The 21,598-nt window shown below is 39.1% G+C and overlaps 1 protein-coding gene across 4 annotated transcripts in view; it reads left to right on the plus strand.

Annotated features, from left to right (window-relative positions):
- The window catches only part of LOC137301828 (SHC-transforming protein 1-like), a 90,113-nt gene extending 68,783 nt beyond the window's left edge, over positions 1–21,330 (plus strand). For all 4 annotated transcript variants that reach the window (XM_067971487.1, XM_067971486.1, XM_067971488.1 and 1 more), the window contains 8 exons: positions 1,917–1,970; positions 5,457–5,508; positions 6,110–6,236; positions 6,444–6,615; positions 7,605–7,677; positions 9,943–10,131; positions 13,332–13,597; positions 19,819–21,330. In XM_067971487.1, coding sequence (XP_067827588.1) covers positions 1,917–1,970; positions 5,457–5,508; positions 6,110–6,236; positions 6,444–6,615; positions 7,605–7,677; positions 9,943–10,131; positions 13,332–13,597; positions 19,819–19,935 — 1,050 coding nt within the window. In that variant the 3' untranslated portion in view covers positions 19,936–21,330. The remainder of the gene's footprint in view (positions 1–1,916; positions 1,971–5,456; positions 5,509–6,109; positions 6,237–6,443; positions 6,616–7,604; positions 7,678–9,942; positions 10,132–13,331; positions 13,598–19,818) is intronic.
- Positions 21,331–21,598: the final 268 nt, after the last annotated feature.

The raw sequence follows: 21,598 nt of genomic DNA on the forward strand, positions 1-21,598 counted from the left end.
CCTACTAAATGGGCTCTGGTATCTGTTGGAGATTTGAAGATTTGAAGTAGTATAAGTCCCTGTTCAACTTAATTAGGAATGTCTTATGGTACTCTCTTCTCAAATTACATTCTCAAACAGGAAATAGAGACGTATACCTCATGTGCATCTGGTTTCACTCACCACGAGATTAAACTTCAGCCTACTGGGTTACTGGTAGAGAACAGATTTATTTGATGCAGATGTATGACAGTTGAAGATCAAATTCTTGGATTGGTGTAACAAAATGATTGTTATGACAGTCTTGCAATAAATAACATGCAGAACCCAGTGAAAAGAAATGGATGAGCTTCCTAACTTTACACATTTAAAACAAAAACAGAAAATGCTGGAAAAATAAAGTAGGTCCATCAGCTTCTGTAAAGAGAAAAGAGAGGTTAATGTTTTGGGTGTAACCTTTCATCAGAACTAAAAATCTGAAAGGTAAGCATGTTTTTCACTAGGATTGCCCAAAGGAAAAGGGAGAAACAATAGATATTTCAATCACAGAGAGGAAGATAATGGGTTAGATGACTCAGAAGCTGCTTAATAGTTAGATGATATAAAATGTTATCTCAGTAAGGCAATGAAAAGTCAGTAAAAGAACAAAAGAATATGCAAATCATCAAGATGATGAAAGGACAAGAAAATGACAAAATTGGAAAGAAAGGGAGAAATAACCTGCAGATGCAGGAAGTCTGACATGAAAACAGAAAATACTTGAAACACACATTGGGTCCTGAGAAGAGAACAAAAAATACAGGACAACACTCCAGGCACAGACTCAATGCCCAGACCCTGATTGTGTTCTGATGAAGGGTCTACACCTGAAACATTAACACACTTTCTCACCCCACTGACCTATTCCACATCCCCTCCCCCAATGCTGTAAAGAAAATAAGGGATTAAAGTCTAAAGTTACTAAAGTCAAAGTTCAGATTAGAAGGCCTAGGAGAAAGATTAGACACTGTTCCTAAAGTATTACTGGGTTACAAGTTGTTTTTAAATTGCTACCCAATGTTGTTCTCCCCCCCCCCCCCCCCCCCCCCCACTTAGCTTGGTAATAAAACTTCAATTGCCTCATTTACTCTGTTCCTATGGTTTTTTTTCCTCTCCATTTTTCTCATTTCCCATCATTGTTCTTGATGGGCAGTGAAACTCTGATAGCTCTTTTTTTATATGCTGAAAGAAGCATACTTGCTTATATACTGACTGCATCATTAACTAATCATGCAGAAATACTATACTTACAGCTCTTTTTAAAAAATTTGTTCACAAGATGTGGGCGACACTGGCAAGGCCGCATCTATTGGCTGTCCCTAATTGTCTTAAGAAGGTGATGGGGGGCCTTCTCCTTGAATCTCTGTTGTGTTGATGGTACTTCCATTAGGTAGGGAATTCCAGGATTTGACCAGTGATAATGAAGGAATAGCAAATATATGTCTATGTTGAGTTGATGTGTGACTTGAAGGGAAACATGGATGGCGTTTCATGATGCTGCTCTTGTCCTTCTCTATGGTAGAGGTCATGGGGCTCAGAAGAGCTGTCGAAGAATGCTTGGTGAGTTGCTCTAGTGGATCCTGTAGATATACTGCAGGCGCAATCCTCCGATGATGGAGGGGGTGAATATTGAAGCTTTATTGGTTTATGCAACTCCTGCGATAGTTCAAAACTGGATCAGTTCAAATGCATACACCATGCAAACATGAGGAGGGATCAAAGTGCTAGCCTAACAAAATATAATCAAAATCCTTACATATTTCTGTGTCTCATTCTAGCTTGAATGTGCATGTTAGATTTAGGGATCGTTTAAAATTTTAAAAAAATTAAAACTAAATCTGAGCAGTTACCATTTCAGAAATCTAATTCCAGATTAGCAAATGCTTTTTGTTTTACAGATCATTGCCAACCACCACATGCAGTCAATCTCATTTGCCTCTGGAGGAGATCCAGTGAGTACATCTCATCAGATTATAATATTTCATTACATTTGCAGAAGGAGCTGTATTTCTTGACTGGGCATTGTTGGTAGTGGAATATTGTGATAAACAATCAGAAATATATTATGTACATTATTCACAAATTAATTAGAATTGGACTTGCTCTTTTATTACCCTGCTATTTGATGGGGTGAGCAGACTAGGGTTGTATGTTGCTACCCTTTATCCCCTCCCCCCAGCTGCCTGACACATCTCCGAGACTACATGATACAGTAATGGGCGCGAGTCGCTCACTGCCATATCTGTCACTGCAACTGAATTAGAGCCAGACAGAATCCATTGGATTAGAGAATCAACTTCCTAATTTTTAATTTAAAATATTTTAAGGAGCATTTTTAAAACATTGTACCCCAATGATGAATTAGGTTACACTAAAATATTTTCAAAAATATATATATTCAAAAAAGCACACAGTTTCTTTTAGTTCAGTGAACACATAGTTGGCAGTGATCAGGTACGGCTAATTTTGCAGGAAAACAGAATTGTTTCTGATATTTGGAAATGTGCACAAGAAGTTCAGGCATCAGGATCATGGTGGTGGTTTGGAATTCTGCCATTAACTCCATAAAAGAGCTACTAACAAACATCAGTAGAATAAAATGGAAGGAACATTTCTGAACACATCTTTTCACAAAAAACTCTTGTTCCCTCTCTCTCCCCCGGTGCTATCACTTCATCAAAATAGTTTTGTTTATTGTACATAGTGGCTGCACATCCAAATTGTACTGTGAGTAAAATATAAATGGGAAATACTTTTTTTAATAAACATTACTTTTCAGCGTTTTAGGACCTTGGACTAAGCAGGGGAGGACTTTATTGTGCTCAGCTCTAAATGGATGTCTAGGAATCAATTCCTGTACTTGTACATCGATTGTCCTGGATGAGATTTTGACGAACCTCCTAGCTATGGTCTAGCTAGCGTTCTGCGGTTAATTTACCCAAATTTGAAAGATTTTTTACAATATTCATCGAGTATTTTTAATGGTCCCATTATCAAGGTCTATAATGATGTGCCATTGCCACTATATTTAGAAGCTGGAGAGGGGGTTGTTTCAGTCTCTCTCTTAACCTGCTTTGAAAACTCTCTTCAGAAACCATCGTATAGCTGAGGGTACATTTACACTGTGACAAGCTGCGTATCTGCAGCACAAACTTTCCAGTGCAGCTTTGAGGCTGCTTCAGCTATATTAAAAATGTAAAATCTGTAAAAGTAATCATGAATAGAGATTTGATATCATTCTGTCATCAATTACACCATTGAGCATACCTCTGCTAACCGAGCTGATGATGTACCCTCTACCACCCCCTGACTACCGCAACAACTTGCATTTATATAGCGCCTTTAACATAGTAAAATGTCCCAAGGTGCTTGATAGGAGCATTATCAGACAAAAAAAAACAAGAGGAATATTGCTGTGGTGCACTGAACACTGAAGAGCTTTTGTCAAAATAAAATTGCAGTTCAAATGTCCATCGCCAACAACTAAAATGAAGAATTGCTAATTATCCTGAATCCAAGCTCAAGGTTCAAAATCTTGTCTGTAGATAATATGCATTTCTTGTGTTTACTTGCTGCTGTAAGTTATGCTTCGTCAATACTTATCTCCTTTATATTTTGTTATTAAAAGTTGGGTTGTATAGCACATTCAGTCTATTGAAATGTGTACTAGTGAGATTTGACCATAGCCTTTTTGGGATAAATTTATTTTAAATAATATTGGCATGATGGGCTCTAGAATTCTATTGAAAACAAGGCAAAAGTGAAGAGACGTGTTGGGCTCTCAGCTCAGACACCTGAGCTCAATCTCCAGTCTCAAATGACATTCTCATCTCCGTGTTCTCAAGGGGGTGCATCTGTTAGGTCCCGGCTCAGTCAAAGTTTAGGACAAAAAACTGGCTAGAGAGGTGAACCTTTCCAACGTCTTTTTAAAATAAAATACACACAATGGGTCACCTAAGCAACAGTAATAATGGTATCCATGGAGATGTCTGCTGAATAGATTACCGCACTCTCCCAACAAATGCAAAGTAAGAAATTAGATATTAGTAAGACACATTTTGAATAATCCCAGGGACAGTGTATGAGATTGGAATGAATTTGATGAAATAGAAATGATACAAAAGTGAATTTCCATTTCCCAGACTACTGTAGTGAAAGTTGCAATCTCTACAGTTAGCCTAGTGCAGGTATTTCCAATGCCAAATGAAAGATTTTATTAATGCAGTTTGTTAGAGCAATTCAGACTCACTTTAAGGAACATTCATTCCAGTATTTTTATTTCAACCTATTGGATTGACACAGAAGAGAAAAGAAATGATAAAAGAATCCACTTATACTGATTGAAGAGCTGTAAACATTAAACATCACCAGGAAGTGCCAGAGCCACATCTCAGATTTACTGAGGCATCACTTTCACAGTTCTGAACAAGCACTCCTGTCCCTAAGTGCCACTTCTTTCATGATTCATTGTTGATTAGTCAGTGATTATCTTTGCTAGCATTGCAGACATAGATATTTACTTCCTGTCAATTGATTAATATTACTTTACTTGTTAGTCATTGTTTTTAATTGCAAATGGTTGGAATTAATTTTAGACACTTTCAGAAGCTGTGGCTTTGTGGTTATCTGAAGGAAGCTTCTGTGATTTGTCGAATATTTACTTGGCAGTGGAGTCTTGTTTATTTTTAATTTTATTTCCTCGTGATTGTTTTGTATTGGCAGGATCTGCAACTGTAAATATGAAGATCTACAGATTGCATAATTCATTTATTTATCAGCACACAAGAATCCTTGGAAAAATTATTTTGTTTAACTTTGCTAACTAAAACGTTTGCAGTGATCATTCTGTTACTGGAACAAAAGCAAAATGCTGCTGATGCTGGAAATCTGAAATAAAAACAGACCTGCTGAGAGTTTCCGGCATTTTCTATTTTAATTCTGTCACTGGATTTGTGCTAAAAATAAAAATGGAAAACACTGGAAATGCACAGCAGGTCAGTCAGCAACTGAAAAAGAATTACATTAATGTTTCGGGTAAAAATCCTTCATCAGAATTGGCATGGTCAGGCAGGAGAGCCCTTTTTAAAGCTATACTGTCCTGCCAGACACACCAAGTCTGATAGAGGCTCTCATGTGAAACATGAAGCTAACTTTCTCTTTCAGGCATCTGCTGTCTATTTCCAATATATTTGTTTTTATTTCAGATTTCCAGCAGATGTGGTCTTTTTAATCATTATGGGGTTTGTGTTTCTCTGTATATAGCCCCCCCCCCAACTCTGTTTCCTCTATGCCCAAATACTATACACTTTCACACTAGTTTCTAATGGAATATTCAGCTTCTGTATTTTCATATTAAGTTTCGGATGTATTACTGCACTGAAGCTGAACTCATTTTTGGCACAAGTTATAAATGTTATATCTCAAACTCTTTTTTTTAGGACACAACCGATTATGTTGCTTATGTTGCCAAAGACCCAGTGAATCAAAGGGGTAGGTAATAGCTCTTTGGATTGTCAGCAATTTCATTTACATGTTGCATTCCAACAATAAATCAAATGGTACTCATTATGGCTATTGCACTCTATTCATGTCCTTGGAGTATAAACTGTCTAATTCTGCAATTTTCAAACATGTTATGTTTGGTTTTTTTAAATCAGTGCTTGTGAAAAAATGCATCACTAGAATAATTAGAAAGGCAGACAATGATTTGAGTGATGCTACTATTGTTCGCAGTGATGAGTTGCTTACAACACTGATCATTGGGAATATGTATAATTCTATACCGAACTATTTCAGAAAATGTTTATCAATTATCTATTTTTAATGCCAAGTGCAGAAATAAATACTATCAGCTAAATATTAATACTTGTATTCCAGTACTAGATTATTAGTGTGTTAATGCTGTTTAGCAATAATATAAAATACAACAATGATTTCACAGTAGTGATAAGTGTATAGCTTATTTAAAATGAAAGTGTCAGAATTTATGTAACTTTCTACACAAAGCCTTTCTACAAAGTCTGTTCAATGTACAATCATTTCACATGCAACGTGAAGGAAATATCTAACGCGACTTGCTTGCTTTTTTTAGCGTGCCATATTTTGGAGTGCTCTGATGACTTGGCCCAAGATGTTATAAACACCATAGGACAAGCATTTGAACTTCGCTTTAAACAATATTTGAAGAACCCACCCGTGGTTATCACACCTAATGATAGGTCAGTTCACTCTTAAAGTCTCAGTTACAACTTAAACAAAACTCAAAAACTTGAATATATTTATTAAGAATATCCAAACCATTAATAAGCACAACAAACTAATAATTTGCAAGATCTTTTTATGTTGGCCACTGACAATTTCAGAAACAGCATGAAGTGGTTTACAAACACTGTTCTAATGTTTTTGTTGCTATTCTCATGCTACAGAAGACCAGGCTTTGCAATATGGAATGTGGAGAGTGAAGATGATCAGAACCATGGGTACTATAATGACATCCCAGGTAAACAGGCACCTCCTGGAGGTCTGCAGAATGCAAGAGCAAAAGAGAACTCAGCGGCCTACAGTAATAACAGCCAAATGAAAAAGGACTTTTCACAGGTTAGCGTATTAGAAATGGTTTATGCTAATATTTCAACGCCAGAAATAGCAAGAGCCTGAGATTCTCTAAATAATCTCTCTTTTGAATTGAGAATGTTTATCATTTACAGGTGAATATAAACTTCTGGAGATCATTTGAAAGATTTTGCATCTTCTGTGTATACGTTATTTATATATTGGGGAAACCCAATAGGCCCATAGTGCAAGACATCATCAACGTTAAACAGAGTAAAAGAAAAAGAAAGGTTAGATGAGACAAGCTTGGGCTCTAAACACTATAGGAAGAAAGGAAAACTGAGTTCGGTAAAGAGCAACATCACCAGCACCAGTGATTTCATTAACTATTTATTGATTTTGTATTATTGTTTGAAGCTGGTACTGTTCATGTGCACAATGAAGCTAGCAAGACTAGAGTTATAGGCCCAGGTTCTGCTCCAGGTGACTGTGTTCCAGCAGGATAGGACTTCCATCTGCCCCTCTTGACGCCACTGGAACCCTGATCCAGTTTCCTGGGTTGGGATCATCTCGTATGTAGGGAGGATCACCTCCACCAAGAGGGGGCCGCCTTGCAGAAGAGGGAAATTCTGTCAATGTTGCAGCAAGACCGCCACTAAAGCACCAGAAGAACTGGGAGCAGCTTTGTGGACTCAAGTACCCTGGAAATAGGACTAGATGTCCCACTGAAGGCCTCGACTGAGACCTTCAGCAGGTAAGTGCTGGGGGCAGAGCAGAGGGAGAGGAGGCCACAACAATATGCTCCCTTCAAAACTATCTTAAAATACCCATCTCCTTGACTGGTTTCAATCCACCCTTTTTCCTTGCATTGATACTTTCAGTCTCCTGCTTCATTCCTCATGAGACGCACTATAAAAAGTAATGGTGTTTCTGCTGCCTGACTGAGGTATGGCTTACATATAAGGCACTTTATATATCATACTTGTGTTGAAACGGTTTGCTGTTTCCTTGATGTTGAATACATTGCTTTACAGACCACTAGCCCATCATCTGTCACCATTTATGAAAACTATTCAGATCCACACAAAGAAACTTTCATTATGGCAGGTATGTCATCTACCTCACAGATTACAATTCCATTAAAATTACTAATTTTAGGCCTATAATGATTTCAGAATGTTCTCCATGCTTTTGTACCACATAAGTTGCAGGATTGCATATTTTTTTCTGCAACTTTCTATGGATTGAATGAAAAATAACCAACTATTCAATAATAGAAATACTGTTTATTTACATAACTCTTTTAGTGCCTCAAGTCTAATGTTTCAGCTTTCTGATTAGTTCAATGTAGTGTCATATCTGAGCTTTCTGATTGGTTGCTTTAGCTTAGTGTTTCTACTTTTTCTAATTGGTTCTGAATTTCTCAAACAACCAGATACCATCAAAAAAAAAATCACACCTGAGCTTTCTGATTGGTTCAGTGTTATTAGTGTTTTTGAATCAGATACTATGGAGGAACATTGCAGCACCTTTTAGCTGTCCTGATGGATCCCCATCCCTCACCCCAACTCTCGAGTCAACCGCCATGCTACTGCCTCCTGCGTTCCTACGCTCTTGTTCCTGAGCCTCACTTCTGCATCTCCCTCTCCATTGAGTCTTTGCTTTCCCTGCTGCCTAGAACCTCCCACCCTCTGGGCCTTGGCCTTTCCCTGCCACTTACTACTTACCCCACTGTCCCTCCTGCTGTCTCAGTCAAACCTATGTGTTCCCTGTCATTCAACCGTCTCATTCTCTGATATCCTGACATGTTTTAGTCCTTGTCTGCCACTCTCTGCCCACTTTGTTTTCCCTCCTCCGCACCCTTCTCCTCCTTTGCAGCACTCCGTCTTACTGCTGTACCACCTTCTCTGTTGACCCTCTGCATTCCCTACCAACAGCAGCCTTCCACTCTATCTGCTGCCTTCACCTCAATCTCAGCTCCCTACAGCCCACCCTCCTTTGAACATCTGCTTTCCCTGTTGCCTAGGACCTCTTACTCTCCTGTAGGTATTGGCCCTTCCCTTCTGCTCACTCCTCACCCTACCCTCCCGCTCACTCCTCACCCTACCCTCCCCTCTCTTCCAGAGCTCAGACTTCCTACATTTCTCCCTCTGTCCAGCCTTTGCCTTCCATGCTGCCTAGGGTTCCAGCACACTGACGTGCCACATGGCAGTCTGCCTTCAGTCCATCCTCCCCCTCAAACTTGAAACAAACTATCATTTAAAATATATTACAAAGTATTTATTAAAAGTTTCATTTGTCACACATATAGTATGCTTCATTTGAATATAGTAATTTTCACTGTTAACTCATGAAAGTTACCTCGGATAAAGTTCCAAAGTACATGCTTTCTGCTGTTTTGACATTTTTACACAAAAAGCACAATTCCAGTTACCTCCACAGCTTCTAATAATGACTTCCCTAGAGGTTTTGGGCCCGAGTTTTGAGAACATTTCCGTCGATGGACAGAAGGGAAGGAGGCAGCAGGACTTGCAAGCAACAAATCCTGGCATGCAGTCCTGGCATGTTTTATGAATGGATGGTGTTGCTGCCGATCATATACAAAATCCTGGGGCTGTTAGTCTGCTACTTTGCTGAGTCTCTTTAGCTGATAGTGATAGCTCTGGAAAACACCATGAACTCGTACACTAAGCTTCTGAGAGAGGAACAGGGCTCCAATGGAGAATGTTGTTGGAAACATTTCAAACACACTAAATGCTACAGAATAGCTAAATTGAATCATTCATTTTGTACTTTTTTAGCCTTTTATTATTTCCAATACTAAGCTTCTCGCAAAAACCAAGATGAGAGCAAATTGGATTTCCAAAATGTTTTTGGAGCCATTTCAATGGTTCCTCTTCTGCTCCTTGCTATTGATAGCTGTTTGCCCACTACCCTGTTCTTAATTTTGACCTTTTGTGATTGGTAGTTTTCATTTCTGTTGGCTATTTATTCATTGGTATGTTCCAGACTCCTAAATTGTGATTTGTTGCTGTTTCACAAACATGACATTTGAGCCAATTGGATGCAACTGTGATGTAACCGTGTAATGCTAGACATAAAACTTTTTTATATATAAAATAAATATACTGGTAGATCTCCTGTGGCATTGCTCATGGTCAGTCAGAGGTTTTATAAGAACAGAGATGTTATATCAAGTGGATTTATCAGACACTGATTTGTCAGCAAGTAGATATAAATAGCTGTCTTAAAATCTGAATTGCTTTAACCTTATTGTTTGGAACTCAAATACAGTAACCAAATTTACATTTTTGTCCAGGCATAACATTAATGATTTTACAATGACAAGATCCTACATAATTAATATTTCAGGCAATTCATGGAATAGATTTCCACAAAGTAATGGAAACATTCTTCCAATCAAAGCCACCAGCAGATCTGATCTTTTTGATGATCCATCTTACATGAACACACAGAATGTGGAGAATCCCACCTCTTCCACCAGGAATGGGGCATCAGGACAGGTCTCTGCCAACATGCACAGAGATGTATGTAACACAAGTAAGTTTATTCAAGGACAGAGATCCTGCATCCAAAATTGAAGTTCAGAAAGCCTTGTTCACGCAAAAAGCTTATATTGTGCTTTTCCTAACAAGGTTAGCAATATTAGAGAAAGCTTGTATAATGCTTCTCTTACCGATAGTTTCAGTTTAAAAGGGAGGTTTTCCACTACCCCGTTAATCTATCACGATGTGTAGACAAGGACTGACCCCTGCAGTATTTTCAGATAGCTGCAAAGCTCCACAGCTCCTGATAAAATCCTAACGCACAACACAAAAACACGTACAATTGCAACATAACACTTGGGTTGCAGTGTTACACTTAAGACAGGATATGAACCATAAAGGAAGAATGATGCATTATCCAGCTTACTTTTCTCACTGTCCTTCATGTGGTGATTTAATGAGCAGGGCATTGTCCCACAAGGAGGGAGAAATCTGACTGAAATGTTTAATCAGTATTTTGCCCCAGTTATTACAGAGGAAGATGAAAGTAAGACTATAGGAGTACCTGGGGAGGATGATAGCCATCTATGTGTCTTTGACATCCTCTTGTCCTCTCCATCGCTCTGAGATCCTACTGCTGCCTCCGTGTCTCCCAGAACTCCTCTGCCTTCTAATCTCTTCTCCCCTAAGTCATCTTAATGTCTAAGATTTGTAACTCTATCTATGTCTCTAAAGCCCTTCTCAATATAGATAACATTTCTTGTCCACCTTCATGCCCCCATCCTATCCCTACACACCAGACACCCCCCCCCCCCCCAACACTTATTTATTGACTGTTTCCATTCCCTCTTGTTCTTGCTCTCCTAAGAGAGTGCTAAGGCAGCGGGACTATGGCAGCATTCTGAACGCCAGTGAATATAGTGTACTTCTTTCACTGATGCTCAGAATACTACAAGAGATCCCCCCGCCCCCGCTCCGCCCCCCCAGCCAATGCTCAGTGTCTCATTGCAAGTATAAGGCTGATGAGCAGCAGCATAGGTGATGGAAGGAAAGGTAAGGACAGGTCATGAGCATTTTGTGGGGGAGCAATTTGAGGTGAATATTGGGGTGGACAAGTGTGTATGTGTGCGTGTGACAGAGGGATAATGCTCCTAATGAGTGGGTTTCAGAAGCAGCTGATAATTCTTGATATCTATATAAACCATAACAATGTTAGAGAAATTATTCATCTATGACCAGGATGACTTGCTATTGATGATCGTGTCATAGATGTTCAATTAAGTATCCTCCAAATTCTAATTTTCTACCTGGTGCATAAGTATCAGAACGTAATAAATTGATGTCGTATTTTTTGACTTCTTCACAGTATTTGAAAAACCCATTGACTTTTACAATAAAAATAATGCAGTTAACGACCAAATGAACATTTCTATGAAGGAGAATACAATTTGAAAGTGCAGCAGTTTTGTTACATAGTGGCTCATCTGCGGTTTGTTCTTGTGATGTATGGCTATCCCCACAGGAAGTGGCTATCACATTTCTAATAAACTGTATGTTAATAGAACCCTTGCTCTCCAGGGTCCAGATGGAAATTAAGACATTAAATTAGATCATCTGCTCAGTGCAGATGAAGCATCTCATTTAAGGCGCGGGTTTACTGAAGCCCCCGAACTGGAAAGCAGCCATTCCTGATTTAAACCATTAGCACTGCAGGGTTTTTGTTTTATTTGCAAGAATAAAATACAAAAAAAAGTGAAACAACCATTTTGACATCCTGAAGCAGCACTGTACTGTGTAAACAAGCAATATGATCGCTTTTTTCTGAAAGATGGGCTTACCTGTAATATGATTTTATGTCTATTGTGCTCTGTTAATTTGCAGCAAATTAACCTGACATATGGTTCTAACAGATGATCATTTTACATATCTGTGCCTCTGCCATCAGGAGCCCACTGGTTTGACTTAAGTGATGAAATGCAACTCTAGGCATATAGTCTGTGATGGTCTGCAAGTAAAATCAAAGCATAAAGGAACACTACCATTAAGAAGCAGCAAAATGACATATTTATAGCACTTACCACTGTCATTCAGTACCAGTGGTCCTTGAAATCACAAAGGAAAAAGTCCCAAACTTAAGAAAATTACAGCAACATGCATACAGAATTATTTTCGTATCGGTGTACTTCTATTTTATCTTGAAGCTTCAGTTTCTGATTTAGTACAGATGACTAGACAACTGTCTTTGAGGGGGGAAAAAAGGTTATCAATGTAATTAATGCATTCCTTAAGGTCAAGATCATGAAGGGCAAGCTATTTACATTGGCATTGAATTACTAAAGTAATAAGTAACGTAACCCTCAAGCGACAGCTAAATGTATTTCTGAACTCTGTGTGGCAATAATTATCTGAACAGTCTTAAGGAAGAGACATTGGGTAGCTGCCACAGTTTTTAAACACATTGCATTGTGCAGTAGTCACGTTAAACATAAAAATGGTTTTCTTGAGTTGGACAATGCTTTAACATAAAATTAACAACACCTCAAGATTGTTATGTTCAAAACTGTACAAAAACAATTCCTTCATTATTAATTTTTGATTACAAATCTTTGAGTGCTGACCTGATGGCTAAATGGGTATCTGCACCACATAGTGTGGTACTGAGCCATAAAGTTCAGAAAGGTTCCAGATTCACTTACTGGCCTGTCCTGAGTTAGCACAAACGAGGCATTAGTGGAGGCACTTTAGTTGATGTCAGCATCCTCTGGTTGGGGAGGGGACAATCAGCCGTAGTTTTCATTCCTGATCACTGTCCAGTTACTTTCTCGTATGAACATCAGATGAGTACACAATTGGGTTTGGCTGTGATGCCCTCCCCTTCCCACCACTGTTAAAAATCCTACCAAATGTCACTGCCCAGGCTTACACCTGGAGAATGGCCGTATTATTGGGGTTTTAGAGAGTTTCCAGCATCTGAGGAATCATGCGCCACCATGAGAAATCACCTTTTAGAAAAGGACAGAAAATTGGAAAAGGAACATCAAAAGTACTGCATTGATGTAAAGTAGCTGTATCTGGAATTATATTGTAAGAATAAAATTTGGTTTGATGCACTGTATGTGATGCTTGTTACTTGTCCTCTGCTTGTGTTTATTTTTATATCAAATCTTTTTTGTAGTCCTCTGTTTTAGTCTTTTGCAGCAAATAAGTATGATCGCACAATATAATTTTCCAAAAACTGTGATTATGTGACTGTAGAACAGGCTGAAGTTGCTCAGAATAGTGCAACGGCCAACAGCCCTACAGCTGTCCCACTGCCCACTACCCTGTCTTCCATGAGAGAGCAGCTGATGAAGGAAGTCTGGTACCGTGGAAGGATGAGCAGACAGGAAGCCGAGGCGCTGCTGATAAAGGATGGTGACTTTCTGGTGCGGGAAAGCATGACCACACCAGGACAATATGTACTGACTGGGCTACAGGGAGGACAAGCCAAGCACTTGCTATTGGTGGACCCTGAAGGCATGGTAAGGTTTAAGAAAATGTTTTTAAAAACAATTACAAGCTTCAAGACAATTAAAATATCTAAACATACATATCCATTTCATTTTGGCAAACTAACAACTGCTGGGGTTTTATTAAGTAAACAAATATGTCAAACCCTTTTTTAAAGAAAACACAATGTTCTGTATTGTGAATTTTAATAAATCCAAGTTAGTTTATGTCATTGTGGATATTCTAGGAATAAGCCGGAAACCCAAAATTCATTACAAATTTCATATTCCTCCCAAAATCTTAGAAATTTGTTAGTATTAAAAATGCTTATCCAGCATTGTTGAGAGAAATCCCATTAGCCACATACGTTACTGCAGCAAAAAGACAATCGAAAGAGTGTGTGTATTTTCAATAATAGGTTAATTCCTGTTCCTGGAACTATTATAATCTCAATCCAGACTCTCTCATCTTCATTTTTTAAACTTTTAATCAAAGTTTGCTTTCTTTTTCTTGCTACTGTTTTATTTTTTAATATATTTTCTAGACTATCTGTTTTCATTGGCCTCAAAAATAAACACAGCTGAATATTAATGCTGTAAAACTTGACTGGGAGAAAAGTTCACTTCCTACTTTACTGTAGTTTTATATGAACTAAGGATTGCTATCAAGCTAAAACCTTGGGATTTATGTATACCTAAACCAGCTACAGTCCACAAGCTTTTAATACCCCATCATGTCACCTACCCACTACTTCTTGATGGTTGCATCATCTTCTTGATGTCCTGCAGTATAAGCCTTGAGCTTCACCTAGGGATCTCTATGAAACAAAAGGATAACAAACACAAGTTTTGCCGTTCCTTTTTTTTCTTCTCTTCCTCTAGTACATTTCCCTCCCCCATCACAGGTGCCATTCCCTATTTGAAAGACAGAGCTGTTGACATTGGGTAATAAGTTAGCCATAAGTTCATTCATGTGAGTGTGAGTATTTAATTTAAAAAAAAACATGGATTTATTCTCCATATATGTCCATAGCGAGTCGGCATATTGACGGGGGCAGTGTCCTTGTGAAATGCTTTATTACCTCAGAGTGCTCTATGGCTCACAATCATCTGGAAGAACCCCCAAGCATCCACTGTAGCAGCAGACGGAAACTATGGGGTACATCTTCCTTACTTCACTAATTTTAGTGAAAAAGTAGATGGGAATATAAAGCAGGAAACATCACTATATACTTTCGTCTATGTATTTCACTAAAATTAGTGAACACAATAAAATATATCTATATAATTACTCACATCTTTATTCCTTACAGGCCGTATAAAATTACCAAGCAGCATCAGTGTTTCAATGCTCTCGCTGTTGTTTGCAACAGAATTTTGAGGAATAACTTGTTGCAATGTTTTCCATCTATCCATAGATATGACATGATCAGATGTCAAAACAGGGCCTTTGCTTTGCTAGATAGTCCCCCCCCCCCCCCCTCACTCCACCCCACCCTACCAAGCACACACACTCCTTATCAATGCTATAATTGCGATAATTTATTACTGAGGGAATTTTCAAACTGATGGTCAATCACTTCTGGAAGACCAGATACAATTCACATGGCATGATTATTAAAGGGCCTTCCACCCTCGTCATTAAAAATATAACTAATTTAAAAATCTCCCGAAACTCTTGTTAAAAAAATAGAATACTCTATCAGAGGAGAGAAATATGGAAAACAAAATTCAGTTGGTAGTGTCCATCACTCATTCAAGAAACATGTCTTGCAAATTTTCAGGTTAACCTACTCATGTAATTATTTATTATTCCATGTTCACCCATTCCTGCACAGGATATCCTCTATATATTCTCCTTGCTATGGCTTTGGTTATTGGTACTAAAAAATGTGTACTGCATTATAAAATAATTTCCTTTATTGCACTTTTATTTTTTAACTTATTTGTTTATCTCCATTCACTGTTATAAAAATGTTTTCTTTTCCTTTTTATCTATAATCTCGTCTTTCTTGACAGCTTGATGGTTAACTGCAGTAGCCGATCAAGCATTAAGTCATACAGACCAGAAGGTCCTAGATTTGGTCCTATGACTGTGCTGAGTTAGCTGATCTAAGCTGGGGCTGTCACTGGGGCACTGTAATTGACCTCAGCACCCTGGCTCAAGAAGGAAAAATTCATCCATGGTTCCCACTCCCAATCGTTACCTGGTGACTCCTGATGGAAAGTCTATCTGTGCAGAGATTGGGCGAGAACAGGTTAGGGCTAAACCATCGTACCCTCCATTGACAAATAGTCAGATTTGGCCAATTGGCAAGTTAGCAAGCGGCTTAAGCCCATGAGACTCTACCCAAGCATTAATCAGTGCCTTGAGGGGAGAAAGCTGTAGGACAAAAAAAAACTAGCAGTTTTTCGATTTCTTCAGTTCAATTTTGAACAATTTTCTTTCTTCCTTTTATTATTATGCGTTCTTATAAGCACATGACAGAGCTCAAGGCAAAATATTTGAGGTAGTGTGAACTGCATTCTGCAATTTATTAAACGCATCAGTGAATAGGTCAGATGCAACGAGAAAATTATTATAGGATGAGACAGAAATGATTGCCAAATGCAGACAGAGATCATAAGGGCTGGAGAAATGATTGCAGGTAGCAAAGAAATATCTCTGAACACAGAAATAATTTAAGGCAATAGGAACTGAGGCACTTATTAAGCTCTCTTGCACCCTCCTGTGTGTGTGCGCAGTAGGTGCGCAACAGTAAATGTGCACACTGTTTCCTTCACAGATACTTCCCAAAATGTCCGCTTCCAATTGCATTTAATTATTGTGTTGAATATTGTTCACACTGAAGCTGTCAGTCATGGATGTGACTAGTATCCCATGTTCCAGTCCAATGTTTACCAGCATCGATCTTATTGTTTTAAGAACTTAAGAACATAAGAACTAGGAGCTGAAGGAGGCCATACGGTCCCTCGAGCCTGCTCCTCCATTCAATCAGATCATGGCTGATCTTTGACCTCAACTCCACTTTCCTGCCCGATCCCCATATCCCTTAATTTACAAAAATCTATCTACCTTAGCCTTGAATATACTCAACGACTGAGTATCCACAGCCCTTTGGGGTAAAGAATTCCAAAGATTCACAACCCTCTGAGTGAAGATATTTCTCCTCATCTCAGTCCTAAATGGCCGATCCCTTATTCTGAGACTGTGCCCTCTAGTTCTAGACTCTCCAGCCAGTGGAAACAACCTCTCAGCATTTACCCTGTCAAGCCCTCTCAGAATCTTGTATGTTTCAATGAGATCACCTCTCAGTCTTCTAAACTCCGAAGCAGATAGGCCCATTCTACTCAATCTCTCCTCATGTCTGACAAATTTGCTTGAGTTCTTCGAGGATATAACGTATAGGGTGGATAAAGGGGAACCAGTGGACATAGTGTATTTAGACTTCCAGAAGGCATTCGACAAGGTGCCACATAAAAGATTATTACTTAAGATAAAAAATCACGGGATTGGGGGTAATATTCTGGCATGGGTGGAGGATTGGTTATCGAACAGGAAGCAGAGAGTTGGGATAAATGGTTCATTTTCGGACTGGCAACCAGTAACCAGTGGTGTTCCACAGGGGTCGGTGCTGGGTCCCCAACTCTTTACAATCTATATTAACGATTTGGAGGAGGGGACCGAGTGCAACATATCAAAATTTGCAGATGATACAAAGATGGGAGGGAAAGTAGAGAGTGAGGAGGACATAAAAAACCTGCAAGGGGATATAGACAGGCTGGGTGAGTGGGCGGAGATTTGGCAGATGCAATATAATATTGGAAAATGTGAGGTTATGCACTTTGGCAGGAAAAATCAGAGAGCAAGTTATTTTCTTAATGGCGAGAGACTGGAAAGTACTGCAGTACAAAGGGATCTGGGGGTCTTAGTGCAAGAAAATCAAAAAGTTGGTATGCAGGTGCAGCAGGTGATCAAGAAAGCCAACGGAATGTTGGCTTTTATTGCTAGGGGGATAGAATATAAAAACAAGGAGGTATTGCTGCAGTTATATAAGGTATTGGTGAGACCGCACCTGGAATACTGCATACAGTTTTGGTCTCCATACTTAAGAAAAGACATACTTGCTCTCGAGGCAGTACAAAGAAGGTTCACTCGGTTAATCCCGGGGATGAGGGGGCGGACATATGAGGAGAGGTTGAGTAGATTGGGACTCTACTCATTGGAGTTCAGAAGAATGAGAGGCGATCTTATTGAAACATATAAGATTGTGAAGGGTCTTGATCGGGTGGATGCAGTAAGGATGTTCCCAAAGATGGGTGAAACTAGAACTAGGGGGCATAATCTTAGAATAAGGGGCTGCTCTTTCAAAACTGAGATGAGGAGAAACTTCTTCACTCAGAGGGTGGTAGGTCTGTGGAATTTGCTGCCCCAGGAAGCTGTGGAAGCTACATCATTAGATAAATTTAAAACAGAAATAGACAGTTTCCTAGAAGTAAAGGGAATTAGGGGTTATGGGGAGCGGGCAGGAAATTGGACATGAAGCTGAGTTCGGATCGGTCAATGCCCTGTGGGTGGCGGAGAGGGCCCAGGGGCTATGTGGCCGGGTCCTGCTCCGACTTCTTGTGTTCTTTAGATTTGTGGTTGGGATCAGATCAGCCATGATCTTATTGAATGGCGGAGCAGGCTCGAGGGGCCGATTGGCCTACTCCTGCTCCAATTTCTTATGTTCTTATGTTCTTATGTAAAAGGCAACCCTTTCATCCCAGGAATCAATCTAGTGAACCTTCATTGCACCACCTCTAAGGCAAGTATATCCTCCCTTCCTTTGGTAAAGAGGCCAAAATTGTACGTAGTGCTCCAGGTGTGGTCTCACCAAAGCACTGCACAATTGCAATAAGACATCCTTACTCTGTACTCCAACCCCCTTGCAATAAAGGCCAACATACTATTTGCCTGCCTAATTGCTTGCTGTACCTGCATGTTAACTTTCTGTGCTTCGTGTACAAGGATACCAAAATCCCTCTGAACACCAACATTTAATAGTTTCTCACCATTTAAAAAATATTCTGTTTTTCTATTCTTCCTACCAAAGTGAATAACCTCATATTTCCCCACATTATACTCCATCTGCCACCTTCTTGCCCACTCACTTAACCTGTCCATATCCCTTTGCAGACTCTTTGCGTCCTCCTCACAGCTTACTTCCCACCTAGCTTTGTATCATCAGCGAACTTGGATACGTTATACTCGGTCCCTTCATCTAAGTCATTAATATAGATTGTAAACAGCTGAGGCCCCAGCACTGATCCTTGTGGTACCCCACAAGTAATAGCCTGCCAAACTGAATTTTTTTTTTATTTGTTCATGGGATGTGGTCGTCGCTGGCAAGGCCAGCATTTATTGCCCTTGAGAAGGTGGTGTTGAGCCGCCGCCTTGAACCTGCAGTTCGTGTGGTTAAGGTTCTCCCACAGTGCTGTTAGGTAGGGAGTTCCAGGATTTTGACCCAGCAACGATGAAGGAACGGCGATATATTTCCAAGTCAGGATGGTGTGTGAGTTGGAGGGGAATGTGCAGGTGGTGGTGTTCCCATGTGCCTGCTGCCCTTGTCCTTCTAGGTGGTAGAGGTCGCAGGTTTGGGAGGTGCTGATGAAGAAGCCTTGGCGAGTTGATGCAGTGCATCCTGTGGATGGTACACACTGCAGCCACAGTGCGCTGGTGGTGAAGGGAGTGAATGTTTAGGGTGGTGGATGGGGTGCCAGTCAAGCGGGCTGCTTTGTCCTGGATGGTGTCGAGTTTCTTGAGTGTTGTTGGAGCTGCACTCATCCAGGCAAGTGGAGAGTATTCCATCACACTCCTGACTTGTGCCTTGTAGATGGTGGAAAGGCTTTGGGGAGTCAGGAGGTAAGTCACTCGCCGCAGAATACTCAGCCTCTGACCTTCTCTTGTAGCCACAGAATTTATGTGGCTGATCAAGTTAAGTTTCTGGTCAATGGTGACCCCCAGATGTTGGTGGTGGGGGATTCAGCGATGGTAATGCCGTTGAATGTCAAGGGGAGGTGTTTAGACTGTCTCTTGTTGGAGATGGTCATTTGTCTGGTGCAAATGTTACTTGCCACTTATCAGTCCAAGCCTGGATGTTGTCCAGGTGCACTGCAGAATTTGGCATTTTAATGAACAATAAAATGTATCCTCCACATAAAATTCATTTAGTTTATTTTAAAATGTTTTGCCTCCTTTTTTTTCTATGAAGGTGAGAACAAAGGACCACGTATTTGACAGTGTCAGTCATTTGATCAGCTATCATGTGGACAACCAGCTGCCAATAATCTCATCAGGAAATGAACTGTTTCTTAAAAAATCTGTCTAAAACAAACAGTAGGAAAAGGAACTTCAGACAAAAAGAGTTTGCTTCTGATATAGCCATTTGCACCTGCCAGGATATTTCAGAAAGCCGTTTTATCAGTGGAAATCCATGGACTGACTGCTTAGTTTCTTTCAAGAAATAAAAATGTAAAAACATTGTAGGCTGCAATGGTCACAAAATCACTTTGCACTTCTGACTTAAGAAAAGTGTTTGCTATAAGAAAATAATACATTTAATGTAGTGTGTCAGTGTATATAATAGATGATATTTTAGGAACATAAATCAAGAAACAGCAACAAAGTGTAACCAGATATACTGTGCAAATGTTTGTTTTCTTTATTTCTAAGCACAACTGGCATTGAGAACATGCAAAAGCCAATCCTAATGAACTGCAGACCATAAAAATGTGCCTTGATTCTAACTAGATGTTACAGCATATATACATGCTTTTTATGAAAAACCTTTTTTTTCTCCAAATATACTATGGTTTAATCTGCTGTATGCAGGTCCAGTGTTTGTTTGAAACCTGTTTCACTGCCTTTACACCAGAATTCTAGGAAGCAAAAACCTTTAGAAAATGGAATGGAGTGTAATAATGCTTTGCTCTGTGCCAATGCAGTTTGCATTTTGAGTACCGATTCCCTTATTGCTTTGAAAAGCACTTTACTAATGCAGGGCTTTACTTTTTTTCTTTAAGATGTTATTAAAAGATTTATCACATATATATAATATATACACGTACATATAAGTGTGTGTGTATGTATGCATATAAAACAAATCAAAGTCAAATATTTCTAATGGAAAGCTGATTTTTCACATTCAAGTTATGTTATTTACTAGTGTACTGAAGTTGATAGGAAAGTAAAACAAACTGCTTCAGAAACTGTGCAGGATCAAACAAATCATTTTGTAAATGATAAAAATATATATATATATATATCTTAGTGGATAATTTTGGATATGGCTTGTTAATTCTATGTGTAACCGTTTGCTGTATGCCGTGAAGGGTAACCGAGAAAATTAGAATTTCAGAAGGAGAATAATATTTTTAATGTTTCTCGGCTGGGTTTCAACACTGGAGTACAATATAAATGTGACTCTTATTTTCATCCTTGTATCAAAGCATGGCACGATTGAGATTTCTATTATTGCTCTTCTCCCATGTCTGCCACAGTTTGACTTTATGCCAGACTTCAAAGAACGGATACGAAATATTTCCGTTGCATGATAACTCCATCTAATTGAAAACTGTTTATTAAAGAAGTTCAGTTAATAAAGTATTTTTAAATGCTGAAAAATTTTAAATGGTGCATGTCATCTATTGCAATGTGTCATTTGTAAATACTAATTTTGTGCAGCTCTGCTGCGCACTTTTGTGAAGAATAAAAGGTTATTTTATTCACTGCTACCTAATAATGCTTTGTGGGTTTTTTTTACAATGAGAGATGTGCTAAACAGTATTTAATTATTCAAACGCTCTGAAGTGTCTATTATATATTTTACTTAATTGTAAATAGAGCAATACAATGAATATATTAAAATGACGCCATCAATCACATTCCAGTTTTTGTGACCGATTTGACGGTGTAATTTGACAAGTATTGTGTGCAGTTTTGGTCTCCTTACCTAAGAGAGGATATACTTGCCATAGAGGGAGTGCAGCGAA

This window comes from Heptranchias perlo, chromosome 34 (genome assembly GCF_035084215.1).
Source record: "Heptranchias perlo isolate sHepPer1 chromosome 34, sHepPer1.hap1, whole genome shotgun sequence".
NCBI classification, from domain to species: domain Eukaryota; kingdom Metazoa; phylum Chordata; class Chondrichthyes; order Hexanchiformes; family Hexanchidae; genus Heptranchias; species Heptranchias perlo.